Source organism: Empidonax traillii, unplaced genomic scaffold (assembly GCF_003031625.1).
Source record: "Empidonax traillii isolate 1590-97213 ecotype Southwest subspecies unplaced genomic scaffold, ASM303162v1 scaffold217:size1918799, whole genome shotgun sequence".
Lineage (NCBI taxonomy): Eukaryota > Metazoa > Chordata > Aves > Passeriformes > Tyrannidae > Empidonax > Empidonax traillii.
The window spans coordinates 1322286-1338473 of NW_020955410.1; the positions used below are offsets into that span (position 1 = coordinate 1322286).

Here is a 16188-nt window from a genome sequence, read left to right on the forward strand (position 1 = left end):
AGAAGAATAATTTACAATACACATTAAAAAGTTAGTTCCTATTAAAGATCAGTAGGATAAAATGAAAGAAACTTTATCCATGGAAAGTGAGGTCTACCTTTCACATTTCTTACACTATGCCTGCCTGTCTACACCACTGTTGGGGGTTATGCAGAATACTTGACTTCCTACAGTGGTACAAAGGCTAAAATATGTGTATTTACATACATCTTGAAGTAGAGGAAGAATTTATACTATTTGTTTTACTTCTGAGGAAAAAATGAAGGGGATTACACCAATGAATAAGAAAGGGTAGAGACTAGAGTAACCTTTGAGTGTTATCACATGGGAAGGTCTACAAGTGTGTTCTTATTGTTGACTAGTTTCTTTTGACATCTTTCAACAGCAGGGAACTTTGAACCTTTTAGGGCATATTTTATCCATGCAAATCATATGATTTCATTTAGACATTTTAAAAAAATCTGGAAATATGCAAATATGAAGCTATCCAAATTTCAGATCAATTGTCAAAACCCCAGAAAAATTGTTATGACTTACTCAAATGAATTAAGAAAAAGATAAAACTATAGTGAATTCTTACTAAATGGCTACATGTTAATCTGATATTATTCAAGACCCATTAGTCTAAGTACACTTGTCCACGGGTAATCTACCTCTGCAGTCATGTCTTCTGCTTTCTCAGGAGAAAAAGGATCTTTCTGTTATCAATTACCTTGCCCGTAACATGTAGTTTTGTGCTCGAAGTTACCTGAAATTTGTGCACCAGTCTTTAATTCTTCTAGAAACACCCAACTGATTTGGTAAATCACAGTCAGAAGTCGATGAGGCTTAAAATATCTGAAACTATACTTCTGAAATGTATTTCCAAGAATAAGATCAATTGCCTGACACCATTATTTTGAAGAAACTGTTCTGACATAAAGATTGCTTCAGACTTAAGATTCAAGAGGATCATTTACTGCCTTAATTTATTTTTCTTTTTGATAGAAGCACTTTTTTAAAGTATCATTTTGTGATTTAAAGTACATCTTGCTATAAGAGTTTCTGCAGTCTTACGTATATCTAAGGAGCTGGCTGCTGAAGGATGAGAAACAGAATGCCTCCTTCCTCTCCACCTTTGACTTTTATTGTCAGTGCTGATTATTTATTTTAGTCCTTCTCCCTTGTGGCTGATTTAAGTTTCCCTTGCTGAGCTGCTGGTTCCTGCTGAGCTGGATAAGCTTTGGAAAAAATAACTTTACTATCAGTACAAGGCAATGACAGTGAGATCAATGACAATACTCCAAACACCAGGACACTGCAGGACTTTGAAAAAGGGAAAAATGATACCTGTTCTCTTCTTTTTAATCATCATCTTCATTAAACACAATTCAGCCTGAACGTCTCGACAAAAACTAATTGATGACCATGGCAAACCTATTTCAAACTAAAAGCATAATCCCCTGTAAAATGGATATATATAATAAAAACAATGGGCCATATCCCAGAAGAAAGCAGTGGAGCTCTGTGAGGTCCATCACCTGGATTAGAAAGCTGAGGATCTCATTATTTTTTTAAAAATCCTTCTTTCTTTTTTACTCTGTTTCTTATTTATTCTTCAGTTGTTTGAAAACATACACTGCATTTGTGACATTAATGCAGAAACCTGGAAATAGAGAACACAGTTGAATGTCAAATCTGGCTCCTACTTGTGCTACGTTGTTATAAGCAGAGATGTATAAGAGTGAGCCAGAAGTGTCCATTAATTCCCTGAGCTCTGGAAAACCAAGAACTCTCTCCAGCTTTTTGGAGTATTTTCTCATATTACTTCCTTCCTCACAGCAGACAGGGGATGAGCAGAAGGTCAAAATTTTAAGAAAATCTACTGCTAGATCTGCGTGCCAGTGAAAGTTTCCAGATACTGAAATACAATACCCCAGACAGCCCAATAGTTAAAAAAATACCCAGTAATTAGTGCTTTCTCAGAGAACCCCAGCCAGGGCTCAGTATTTGTGAACCACCTTCAGTCCATGCTAATAGTCTCCATGCTGTCAACTATATATGAGATAGAGTTAAGTGACAGGAATGCAGATCCTTCCATACTGGTTGGTCTTTATGCTAAATAAACCTTCCCAGCGTAATTAATTTAACAAGCAAAGACATAATCTAAGTTAAATCAGGAGGAGTCAACCTGCATCCTCCAGGCTCTGATCACACACTATTATTTTATTTGCAAAAGACCTGCAGCTGTTCATTCCGTCCTCCCTCTCTTTTTCCTCAAGGTCACTCTCTGGCTCTGTAGCACCAGTTCAACTCTCTGTGTGGCCATTTAAACAGATTTGTGAAATTATCCATCTTCAACATCCAAGGTGAGGTAAAATAAACAATGAAAAAAGACATAGGTATGTGCATGTGTGTGATGTATGCGTTTATAAGTGTAGATGTATGTTTCTAAGCATCAGCTGCTTAACCAGCAAAATAAAGCTCTGGAATAACTCCAAGAAGCATGGGAACATGAAGGCAAAAGTTATGACCTTTAAAATAGGATCTTAACTCTGAAGAATGTTAATTTTTAACCACAAACACCCACAGTGTTCCTCAGTGTGTAACATATTAACTACTATTAATACATAAACAGATGAATTCATTCATATTCTCACAACTTCAGAGTCCACATGTGTTAATAAGTTGGATTTGGTTTTGTACATATAAGCTGAATACAAAAGAAAGACTCTTTGCCTGAGGTTAAGATGATACCAATTTGCAATGTCAGTTTAGACTCCTTAAAATCCTCTACCCACAGAGAACCACCACAGAAAAATGTTATTCTTCTGTTGTCAAGCCTTTCAAGCCTTTTACCAAGCCTTGTCAAGCATGCTCGGTAATGGTACCACTGTCCATTTGAGAAGAGACACTGAAATGTCTGACTCATTGCCTTCATATTTTCCAGCAATCCCTCTGCTCTCTCCTCAGCTGTGGCCAGATCGTGTTGCCCTTGATCCCCAAGGGCAGAGCACTGGGATGACAGCTGAGGTAAGTTTCAAGCCTTAAAAGGACTCTGGTTCACCATATGAGTAAGGATGGTAAGTAAAACACAAAGTATGCGAGTGAAAACTTCTTGTGTCACATGCAACCTTTCGGTCCAGAGATAACTCTGTGCAAACCAGCACCAACAAGACATCTGAGTTAAAGGCTGTTGGCCATATGCCTTGTTTTTCAATTTGCTAAATATTCTCTTGAAATTAATTACTCTCAATTACTTCAATAGTTCCATAGTTCACATATAAAAGTAGGTCCTTAAAGGTTAAAAAGATAAGAAAAAAAGAACCTGAGGAAAAAGAAAGGAAGAAGTAAAATATTAAATACTACTAAAGCTGCAATCTGGCCCACAGCTCATTGAAATTTGAACAAATCCATCTGGCTCAGCTGAGAATTTCTTCCCATCTCTTTATAACTAGCTCCAGATATTTATATCACTTTTGCTATGATCTGTATCACATGTATGCAATCCTTGACATGCAGGACATCATGATTAGCTTCTTGGCCAACAAATCTCACATCCTGAATGCAAGTATACCACATAGGTTAGTGAATAAAGGAATTGCTTTTTAACTGTGCTATAGCTAGGGTGTAGCTATATATGTTGTCGCTAGATTTCTGACATAAGTTTCTGCTTTGTTGAAAAAGTCATGAAGAGCACTATTTGACATGAATGTTGCCTTTCAAAATCAGTGCAAATCAGTTCAAAGTATACACAAGAGACATAGCATTCCTCAAGCTAAGAGAATGTATGTAACATGATTTAATAGGGGAAATTACTGGCAACTGAATCAAATTCAAGGGAGATAAAATACTGCAGGGATAATGATAAATAGAAAACCAAAGCATGCAATATCTCTTCTGACACTCTGCAAGCTAATCTCCAGAAAACATTTACTCTCAGCTTTTAGAAAGAGTCTGCATTCATTGGAACTTTGAAGCTCCTTTAACTTTAAAAGCTGATAATTCATTCTATCTTTAGGTCACCAGAGAAGTGTCCAACTTAAACAACGAAACACATGAGCAGTCTGGAGTCTGGAAAAAACAGGAGAACTCCGCATTTTGATTTGAATCTTCTACACATTTAACAAAAAGTGGAATTTTTTGAAAATGCGTTGAACTGTTTGGATGGCATTCTTTTAAAATTGCACACTATCATAGGCAAATTGAGTAGCATAGGCATTCTCAACTGTTTGCTCAAAATAGCTATTTTTATTCCAGGTGGGGCTGCACATGTGCGTTCTGCTCAACAGCTATGAACAAAAACACTAGAGGAAACATTTTCTTCAGACTTCAGACTTCAGTAAAACAGTAATGGAATAATGTTGCTCTGTTTTCAGATAATAGTTGCTTTTGTAAGAAATGGTATTTTTCTTGGCTTTGTGTATCTCTCGTTTAAACCAAACTAGTGCACTCAGGATATCATTTAATGTTGTTCAGAAGGGATTGCCTTTATCAGTGCAAGGGTAAAGAGTGCAGTCAAAATGTGGGTGTATTTATCCTTATCTGGGGGAGGTCACTACATGACAAACATGAGTGGGATTTGAGATGAGCTATGTGAGAACCCGAGTGAGGCAGTAATAGAATATTGAGTAATATCTGCAGAGAACACAAGGAAGAAAGAGACTTGAAGCCTCAGATATGGGATCAGTTTATTGCACTTTTCTTTATTCAGTAACCAGTCACAACTATAAAACAAATCAAGTAAAAATTACTTACATAGACCTTAACCTAAAACCCCAACAAAATCTGATTGAAAATGATACTTTACCTACAAAATCATGACAGTTTTAGAACTTAGATGGAAAAAGAAGTTCCGCTATTAGTCATATTACAGTTTTGAATGAATGTTATGTTTAATGTTATATGATGTCCCTGTAAAGCTTAAAACTAAACAGAAATGGGCCAGGTTTCTGTTCTTTCTTTTGGCCAGCCTTAGTGTTATATTAATTACTGATGATAGATAAACTGATGCAGACCTTCATTTGGCTAGAAGACGTCATAGCAGACTACAGTGTACTCATAATTTTTTAGACAACTGTAGGAGGGCCCTGCCTATCCATCTGTCACATCTTGTTTTAACTGTGCAGCTTTTTTTATTAATCAAGAGACTCATACAAACTAATATAATTTTCTGAAATATTTATATGCTTCTCATTTCATGACCATGGCAATTCTCTTGAGTTCTTTCCCAAGAATGGTAAAATCAGATCCACATTTCATTCATTTTCCATAAATAATGCAGCTTGTCTGCTGTGGTATGTGGGCTATTATGTTATCTGTAACAGCTTAATCAAATATTTTTCAATTAAAAAATGTAATAAAATTGACTTTTTGTAACACTGAATATTTATACCAGTTTTACCTCATTATTTTCTGTACTTCAGTTTCAAAATGCAAGTTTGAGAAGATACGTTCTTCTTTGTCTTGGAAACATGTAGATCCAATAGATTTCTCCTTTATTTTAAAAAGAAAGTACGTGTTTTTCCATTTTTTTCCTAAAAGCCTACATTGCTTGCTGAAAGACATTTTAGAGTTGACTGCATAGATTGATTAATGGCACCTAAAGATTAAATTCATTGGAATAGGTTTAACAAAACTGATTAAGGCACCACTGTTTGCATGATGAGTATGATATCAATAAAAGAAATAAATTAACGTGCCCTTACTATATGGAGAACAAAAATAAATAAATAAATGTGTATTGTAATTTGGTATTCTTTTCTCCTCCTTAAAAAATGGTGTTGCCATTTACTTAGACTTTTCAATCCCACCATGACAGATAAGGAACTTGCTTTAACTAGAATGAAAAAATAGAAATTCAATCTGTGTGTGAAGAAAAGAAAGGGAAAATACTTCATCTTTTATGTGTGGACTTCAGTAGAATTTTGTTTGTATATATCAATAGAGAACTGGCTTGAAATGTTGCGTAAACATGAAAACTATTTTTTATTGCATGGATTCTGTTTCCCAATGGTTAACACAGTTACATCACTTGAGGCTGGAATACTGATAAGCAATTCATTTTGATTTTTGTCACTACTATTGCATCTAAGAAGTACATTGATTATAATATGATATAAAGATGAATCATTCTGTTCATGTTCATGTCTCACTTCAATTCTCATTGCTGTCACCAAGAATGAACGTCTACTTCCTATCTTCCTGGTCCAGGCTTTTACCTAAGCAATCCCCAGATACGTCCCTAGTGACACTTTCAGTGGTTTTGCATTTTCACAGCTGTCTAGCAGTAAGTGTCCAGGCTCTTAATAGTAAGGGTATACTACAAGTGAGGTTTATGAAGTCAGCCTTTTCTTTCACATTTAGTAACTCTATACTTATCACAAGGCAGGGGAACATTGCTGAATTGGAAAAAAAATCCACAAGAAGGTGAAAGTATTCACAGGTTTTTGTAGCCTCAAACACCTATGGAGAATGTTCCTTTCTCATATTTTCAAGAACAGTGGAAGTGAACTCACTAAATGTCAGCACCTGCAATGTAGATGCCCGCACCTAAAGTAGCTACCTGTATTTGAGGGAGAAAAATGGTAAGTTATCTAATCCTAAAGGAGATGTCTCAAATAGGTCAGATGAATTATGGTCTAAGAGAGTCTATTTCTCCCTACACTAATAAAAAGAGCAAAAGAAGATGATAGATGTAAAAAAATTCGATGAAAAAAGTCTTTCCCACACTCGGAGACAAAGTATTAAAAGATTTCTTGAAATGATGTAAGGAACAGCTAACACAAACTTCCAGCTAAAAACTTAGTGGTCAGCTCTTCCACAGAATTAGGAATGCACACTTTTCTTTCCCCCCTCCCCAGGAAAATAATTAAAAAAAATATATATCCTGAAGCAAAATGCCAGTGCACATGAAAGATAATGGAAAAATGCTATCATGAGGAAAATGAAGGATAGGAAAGAGTGGTGGAGTAGTATCTGAGATCCTGTCTAAGAGCAAAAAAGTTATACTGATGGTAATTAAAGAAGGAGCTGACTCACAAACATGTTAAGAGCAAAACAGTATCACCTGCTAGGGGAGGTCCTTTTCTTCAAAGATTACACTATGAACATGAGAATATTTTCTGATTTAGTTAAGAAAGATCAGTTCTGGAGACATCAAATATCCAAGCCAAGAGACAGGACTGACAAAACATGTTACTTTTGTCTTACCTCTATGAAGAAGAGGCTAGCTGCTGACGTCGGATGGTGATACATATAGACGGTCACGAGGATGGCTGCAGCCACAATGAGGACCAGGACTAGAATGCCAACAATTAAGCCAGTGTGAAGTGTTCCACCTTTCTTCTCTGCCGCACTGTCATCCGTTGAAGCTGCACAAAAAGAACACTTATTAGCACAGTAATGTATGTCTTATCCCTTCCATTCCCCAGATGGCAAATAAGCATTAGCTTTTGTGCTGCATGTACCTTGTTTTCCACAGCCCAGGTTGGGAAAAGATATTAGCTGTTTCCTTCCTACAACTCGATACCCTCATGATCTTAATGAAGAGACATTTTCATATGTTTTACTAATTCTGACAATAAAATTAACATCCTTCTTTTGAATATAAACTGGACATTCTGAAGTTCCTAATTACCTTCATAATGAATTTTGCCTTGATTTTCTCTTAAAATTATTGCAATTTACTCACAGAAAAAAAGTACTAATTAAATACATTTTGAACATTGCATTTTTAAAAAAATATTCACGTTGAGACACGCTACAAACCATTTTGAGGTCTAACTATTAAACACATTGTGAAAGCCTTATTCATTAGCTTGTAGGGGAGTTTGGAACCACCTTGTGCAACTGAATCAGACAGCAGAAAGTGCAACAGATGGATGCTAAATGATCCTGCAATATTCTAATCCTGGTCTGAATGGAACACTCATCATATTGAAGTATTACAGAAGTATTACAGAAGACCATCCATTTACTAAACTTCTTACTATCAGAAGAAAAGATGTCTCTTTCACACAAGCAACTTGTCAGCAGTGCTTCCAAATAAGTGACTGAAAGTCTTTAAACAATACTGTAACCTTTGTGGAAAAAGTCTCTCTGTATATCAATCAACACCTGTAAAACTGCGTGTTCTTCAGCATAGTCTCGCATAAAAGAAGAATTACTGTACTGCCCATTCCTGCAGGCAAAAGGGCCATTCAGAAGTCCTAGGTTTAAGAAACACCAGAAGATCACTCCTAATTTGACTTCACAAACTTATATCATTGTCTTAATATTCCCACTGCTTTCTGCTGTTCTGGAAATCCTTCTAATCACCTCTATGCCTTAATCCATACAGCATCTATCTCTGGTCTTGCTCATGAGAAATTTTCTTTCAATCCCACTTTTAAATTTCCTCTCACCATGCTTGTTTGCCAAGACTATAATGAAAACTCTTGATTTCTGCAGTCATCCTTTTTGCTGTGCCAACCCTCTGAACTATCTGTTCCATTGTCTTAGAGTTCTATGTTCTTTGAGGCTAGGGATTCCCTTTTATTTGTTCTTTGAAGCCAGATATTGAGTTAGGGGTACTACTTCAAGCTACGTGTTATTGTTATTAATAGTAACAACAATAATAACAACAACAGTAGCAACAACTGACCATGTTTTTTTACTATTCATCAGACTGGAGTAGAGCACTCCATGCTAATGTTAAGAAAGAGAATATAATAGAAATAAAATGGGAAATAATAGAAAAAAGCTATATTGATCCAGATAGTGTTAAATGCCTTGCATGAGAGGCAGTAAAAGACAACAGGAACAGTTAATCTCAGTGTAATCTCATGCATCCACATATGGCAGCACTTTTCTCACTAGACCAAGGAAGGCCATATGTTTCATCATCCATGGATTGCATGGTACTATTGCAACAACAGGAAGAAAAGGAAAATGAAGATGCATTATTTCAACCAAGACATATTTCTAACTATTACTCCATGTAATAGTTATGATTCTGCAGGGGTAGTGAAGGGATTCATGTACATTTGCTTTTGTCCCTGTTTCCTCAATCTTGATTTGGGACAGGACAAACCTCAGTATTTCTCTGTTCTTTTCCATAAAGTCAGTGACAGCTTGTGAAGTAAGGACCTGAGTAACAGAGTAAAAAGATAAAGATTCCAGGAACTTGAGAGGTTAAAGTATAATTTGGAAAGCATAAATGAATCTAATAAAAAGTTGCAAGCATGATCCCCACTCAGGTATGGCCTAATCCTGAAGCTATCTTTCATTTTACTGCAAACTTCATGAGCACCTGTCCACACTGGAACTTCAGTTTTAATTGTGCTGACTCTGGACATCAAGTTTGAGCTTAGGCATAAACAAGATCCAAGAACCAGGCTTATCCCTGCCTAAATCCTACAAAGGGATTTACTTAGCTTTCTTGAAGGTTAGTTCACACAAATGTATAGGAGCTTTGAAAAAGAAGAGTCAGCCCTATATGATTTTTTTTTTTTAATTTTTCTTTTTTATTTTATTTTTTTTTTACACAGTACATACAGTAAAAATTGCCAGGCCATTCTTTACATTGAAGCGAAAGAATTGAAATATTGCCTAGGATCTGGAAGATCTATTTTCAAATTTTCGAAATTCTCACCCAAAGGGTCCTTAAAACACTTGCTAATATTTTTAGCACTAAATAGCAAAGGATGCAAGATTTATGAAGGAGACAGGAAAGAAAGGTGACCTGAAAAAAGGTTCCTCTTACTTTCAGACAGCAGAGCCTTTTACTTGACATAGCCATTAATATTCACTTCGTCTGAGAACGGATGAATGTATAGAAGTCTTAGTTTCTGTTCATGCACTGTAACAATATTTAGTACTTGTACATGTATTTCAAATAGCCATACAAATGGAAATTAAACAACTGAAAGGCCATCAGGAAAGGGCTGTTTGATTGTACATCCTCTGGGTTGGGCTATTAATTCCCAGTGATGAGCAGTTAGTTGTATGAGTCACCCTACTGAGAAGTAACTGTTCCCCAAAAAGGAGCAGATGATTCATATCTTGTTTGTCTCTTAATTGTCTTTTTGACAGCTTCATACTCTTCACTTCAATGTCATATCAGTGCATCACAAACTGCTTTGTCACACCCATTTTCAGGCCGATTTGCACTAAATGAGCAATTTGTATTGTTACTGTTTTATGACTGAAGGCAGAACATCATGTACTGGATATTAAAAAATGCTGAACTTCAGCAAAGGTCCTAACACCTCTGTAAAGGCCATCAATTTAATCCCTTTTGATCTGATATTTTCTCAGCTTTTAGCACCCAGCTTTTCAAACTACAACACCGTTTGTTCCAAATAACACAGGTGACAACTGCCTGCCAAGATTTCTAATAGTCTAGGGTGGAGCACTGTGTGGACAGTGATCAGAATGCCAAATGCAAAAAATAATGAAATACAAGAAACGTTTTCCTTATATTACAACAAGTGCAAGTAACTTGTAATTTCCATAATCAAATTCAGTCCACTGACCCCCTGGGCTCAAATACTCATGAGAAATTGATTTCACTCTCTTTGCACAGAGACAATAAACAGTGTTGTCAACTTCGAAAATACTCCTTGCTGCAAAATCATCTGTCAGTTCTTTTAAAAAGCCACCAAGGGAAATAGATGAAAACACAAGGGCTCAGAAACCTTTTCAGGTGTAGAAATCTTACTAAGATTATCACAGCACATCTGCTGTTCCAGATAAGGTTAAACCCGTGGGAGGCTTATGACCAATTCTTTCCCAAAAGGAGTATTCTCAATGGAGCTTTCCCCAAACTTTCCTTGTCTTGTGCTCAGAAAGCAATTGTTACATACAATATACTCTATATTTATAACTTCTCCCCAAGCTTCTAGATGCACAAAACTTTTAAGCAGAAAGAGCACATTAACATCTCCAAGGTCAGTCTTCTTCTCATTAGGTGCTGAATGACAGGATAGAAATAGCAAGTAGCTTTTTTCCCTAATATAAAGGCACGGAATCCAAAAATGAAATAACTACTCTCTTGCTGGAATTCTGATTAAAAAACGAAAGTGAAAACACAATAAAAATATTCTCTTTGTTTGCAAAATAAACACTTAAAGACTATATAATATTTGATTTAAAAGTACTGTATTATGTTTCTAGTTATTGTTGGCTTAGCTTCTTTTGGAGTAAGGAAACAAAAAACCTTAAGGAATTATGAAAGAAAATCTTGCCATGGCCCATGTCAACTGTGATACTGACTTTAACAGAACAAAAAGTGTGTACAAACTGGGACTGCTTTAGAGCATTTGTAAACACATTGTGGATACTTTCTCAACATTATTTTTCTCCCAGTTGCATGTTAACCATTGAGGTCTATAAAATAATGAAATACATTGTTTTACATTATCTAAATCTAAGGTTTACAAATAGTTTCTATTGTGATAGTTTTATATATATCAGAAAACAAAATCCTGATACATACATTTACACCTCTTGTGATATGAGATGGTAAAGAGTTTAACTTCCAGAGATTATTATCTCTGTCTGTGAGAGCAGAGATACAAAAATGTTGCACAGGAAGACTGAGAAAAAATAGACAAACTTCTGGTACTTCCTGGCCTTGAAAATTTCCTTTTTGTAAAATGAACAAAAGGTAAATTGGTGGAAAAAAAGTGGAGATTTATTTGCATGAATTTGGAAAATAAAATTTTGCTTTTCCCTGCAAACCCCAGGTAATTCCTTTTTACTCTTGCATTTTTAACGGATGACGAAAAAAATCTGGAAAAACACAATTGGAATTGAACCTCCAATTCACTTATATACACGTGCATCTTTAAGGGATAAAATGCAATACCTTATATGACCCTCCTGACTGACACACAAAGCTAGGGATATAGATGATTAAAATAGCAGAAAACAGCCTAAAGATGATAACTCAGTACTGAGCTTTGTTCTTTCCCCCCCTCTTTTTATAAGAATGAATTTTCATGGCAAAGCCCTGAATTTGTCACAAAGGCAGAGGGAAGGACCTCTTCAATTTCTTCTCATATAGGAATGTTTTATGATGAAATGAGTATTTGTTGTTAGGTCATGTGGAAGCAATTAGATGAATTTTTAATGTCCATCAAAACCTATGAATTTTTTAGCTGTTTGGTCAGATGAATGTGAAACTGGCTGTGAGAACCCCTATTCATCACTACTGGTATAGAAATTCTGGTTTAGTTAGTTGTCAGTGTTTCTAACATGGTCTTAGTTTTATGGCAAAATGGGTCTGGACACAAGTGCATGAAAACAGCTTCTACATATGAAGCAGACTGAAAAACATATAGGTATAACCACATTCAGGTATAACGATGTCCATAGTACAGATTTACTTATTCTTTTATTAGTTATGAGTATGCTCTAAATAGATGACTAATCAATACAGAAATAGAATGTGTGTCAGTATTTTCAGAGTGTCAACACAAACACGTAATTTTTCTATAGTTAACAGCAGAACTCCCCTTTCAATGTACACGTTAGGTAATGACTGTTTTGGAGTTGATCATGATTTTGAAACTTCAGCATGTCCAGCATAATAAAAATACATTAAGTGATTTTACTGATTAAAGTAGATTGTGCCATACTATTAATACTAATGTAAAAGGAGTATCTTATTCTTACATAAACCCCGCTATCTTCAAATACTAGCTTAGGAAATTCAGACATGCTTATATTATTACTACTATTACTGTGAAATTATTATAGAATCACAGAAACTTGATAAAGAATGCAGCATTTAGGTAACTTAAAGCTCTCTGTGACAACACAATCCAACTGACGTCATTAGAGACTGCAAGTTTCGTAACTCATTCTGTAAAAAATATCTCAGTCTAAAGTCCTGGCTTGTGGATGGGATTGAGATATACTAAAAGCTGATTTCTTAGCTGCCCATTTCTACTTCTTGATTGGGTGCTGGGTACTACCTTTGCTAGTTATACAGAACTGATATATAGACAAAGGCATGTACTGCTTAGGAAAGGTTCTATTTGAGATATCAAAAATCTATGATAATATATACTTTCCTTTTTCAAGTCATCTAAGCAATTTTCATCCCTTTCCAAGATTTACTCCATGGTAATAAAACTGTCTGCCAGTGATAGTGCTGGAACATTCTTACTTTGGGCAAATCAGCTGAATCTGTCAGGTCAAGCCCATCTTTCCTCGCTACTATCTGTTACCTGTCTGATACTCTGTGTTACCTGTGTTAACCTCATTCAACCATCCTTACACAACAGTTCATCTTCCATCACCATCTTTGGATCATTATTAATCTGGTTCCAGTCATCCTGGAACTTCAGGGTGTTTGATAGCTGCTTCTATGTGAGAAATTTCTTCAAGTTTTTTGATACCTCCTCTCCATGTGTTATTTTCTACTTTTTGGTCAGCTAAAGAGAAGAAAGCTTCTCTTGCTGCCTGATCTGGGCCTGTAACTACAGATCCAAGTTCACTCTAGCAGCCTTCCATCCTATTGCCTATGAATTTCTACCCTGAAAGCTGTATCACTACTGTTTACGTGACTGTGGGTTTGAGTTAATAGGCTCCTGCACAGAGGGAGGACATAGTGTTTAGGGCCCTGAACACACAGGGTTACAACCTACAGTGAACTCAATAGAGACACTGGATTGTTCCCCTTTTCTGGGCCTCCATTTACATCTGGAATGTGAATCTACCAGGAGGCTCCTTGTTTTAGGGGCAGGTATATGGTTCTCCAAACCTAAGTTTTTTCCTGTACATAATGCAGATTCCTGAAAAAATGATTAATGACCTATATATAGTAACTGTGGAAGGGAATAAGGGGAGGAGTACAGGGAAGGAATAAGGGAAGTACAGTTGGAAGGAGGCTCAGAGGAATATCCACAAAAATTTTCTCTCTACCTCTTTTAAGAATAGCATGCTCTGGAGTTCTCAACTTCTTCACAGTAATGGTGTGTGATTGTCCTGATTGTGGATTCATTCCCCTAGCATTTGTTAACATTTTGAGGTTAAAGCACTGCTACATTTACGTGGTTTCATGATGATTTATTCAGTTATGGCTTAGATAATGCTTTAAAAATTGATTTGAAATTGCATGTAAAAAATAAAAGGTGGTCTTTGAGTGAGAATATTATGAACCATAACCCACAAATTCTGAATTCAGTATCTGGCTATGCTATCAATTTTCTGCAGGACCCAGGGCAACTCAGTAAGTCTCTAAGATTGATTAACTGCTTCGTGTAGTAAATTAATGAAAGTGCGTTAACATCAAATCCCTCTGTTTATAGGTTGACAGCACTCTAAATGTGTTAGGTAAGGGCTTTCATTCTTCTACTCTGAAATATGATGTAATGCTACAACTGTTGTCATCTGTATGAATTTTATTTTGAATTGCTTGAGGCCATGTAAGTCATTACAATACTTAGTAGCATCAAGAAGGGGTCATTATGAAGCTCAGTATTGTACCATGGAGAACTGAACTGTTTGGCCTGGAAAGACAGCTGACTCAAATCCAGATGAGCAAAAAGTTACCAGATTCTAAGAATTTCAATTCAGATAGCCCATTGACTCCACTTGACTGTACTGAAAGCGAACACAAGACAATAAGGTCAAGCAGGCTGTTCCTCTCTAAAGCTGAGTCTAATGTTTGCAGAGTTACACACCCCCATGCCCACCACACCTTTCGGAGACAGAACAGCTTCGGGTACTTCAATGCAAAATGTACCACCCTATTTGCCTTCTTTCACTGGACCTTCACAGTTACCCGTGCACACTGATGTCAAAGATGAGTAAGCAGTGTAGAGGAAATTGCAAGAGCTTTCTGACAGCAAATACTGGGTTAACACCATGTGGAATAGCTAGTTAAAAAGACAGAAGATCACAGGAGCTTTGGGTGCCCTAGCTGTCACACTGCTGTCGCACTGTGACACCAACAGGAGCAGATGATAAGATCGTAAGATAAAATATTAAGTAATGCAGCCTTGTATTAAAAGTTTATCCAATTACGTAGCCCTCCTCAACATCTGCATTTAGAGCCTCATGGAGTTTTCATGTTAAGCCTCGAGCTTGTACAAAGTCCACAAAATGAATATGTTTAACAAAATAGGCTGTGTGCCTTTACAGCAAAATCCTGACAACTGTAAGAGTACATATTGTGTATCATTTTATATCTGGCTTGGGTCTGCATTTTGGTCATTTTTTACTGAGTTTCCATCTCTCAAATTGAATTCTCTATAGCACTAGTGTTAATCCTGTACATCAGCGATGTTTGTATCTAGACCATTGAAAATGTCCAGAAGAGAGTGAAAATAGCAGTACACGGGCATTTCCTAGCACTATATATGCTGGGATGAACTTGTTCACAAATAAATAAAATAGCTTTCTCCCTCGGGTAGTTTTTGTTGTTGTTGTTGTTGTTGTTGTTTTTTTTTTGTGCATAGTTTTCCTTTTCTCGAAACAGTAATTTCTGCACATTTTGATGTAGTGTAGCATTTTGTCCAACACCTGCTGCCCAACAGACAAAGACTTTTCTTTTGAGTTTTAAAGCTGAAGGACTGTGAGGGACTCATAGCAATCAAATCATCACAACAAAGTGTCTAAAAAGGTCAAATAAAATGTCTAGATGCGCTGGCCAATCATCTAAATCATCCACCAAAGAGTTCTCAAGAAGAAAATACTACATTACTGGATAGCCACAGCCAATTGCTCACAATTTTTATGAAAAATTAGGCTTTTAAAGTGTTTAGTCGGCTGTGTTGTATTTCAAGAAAAATGAAAAAACAACAGAATCTACAAATAATTTAAAAAATGTACCTTTTTAATGCTGGATACATCTTAAAACTTATAAAAGGCTTTTTATTTTAAGGAGAACCAAGATACAACAAAAATTGTGATGGCATGCCAGCTGTATTTTAAAATTTTTTAGGCATGTATGTTATAGGCATCTGTCCTGCCTGTAAAGAAAGAGAAACACACAAATTTGAAATGTACGTTAAGATATGCCACAAAAGATTGTGGGTGAATTACAGTACGGTTGCAAGTGATTTTCTCACATAATTGAAAGATCAAAGCAGTATGACCAGGACACAAAACATAATTTAAATTTAGTTGTTGCTTTATAATATTTGGTTTTAAAAGTCCCAGGCAGAGGTGAGAGGTAGAATTTCTATGGAATCCTTTTGTTGTACCTAACTAGAT

The 16188-nt window shown here is 36.1% G+C and overlaps 1 protein-coding gene across 1 annotated transcript in view; it reads right to left on the reverse strand.

The window, feature by feature from the left end:
• The window catches only part of PLXDC2 (plexin domain containing 2), a 263586-nt gene that overhangs the window by 4932 nt on the left and 242466 nt on the right, over positions 1–16188 (reverse strand). The window contains exon 13 of the mRNA XM_027887618.1: positions 7192–7352. Coding sequence (XP_027743419.1) covers positions 7192–7352 — 161 coding nt within the window. The remainder of the gene's footprint in view (positions 1–7191; positions 7353–16188) is intronic.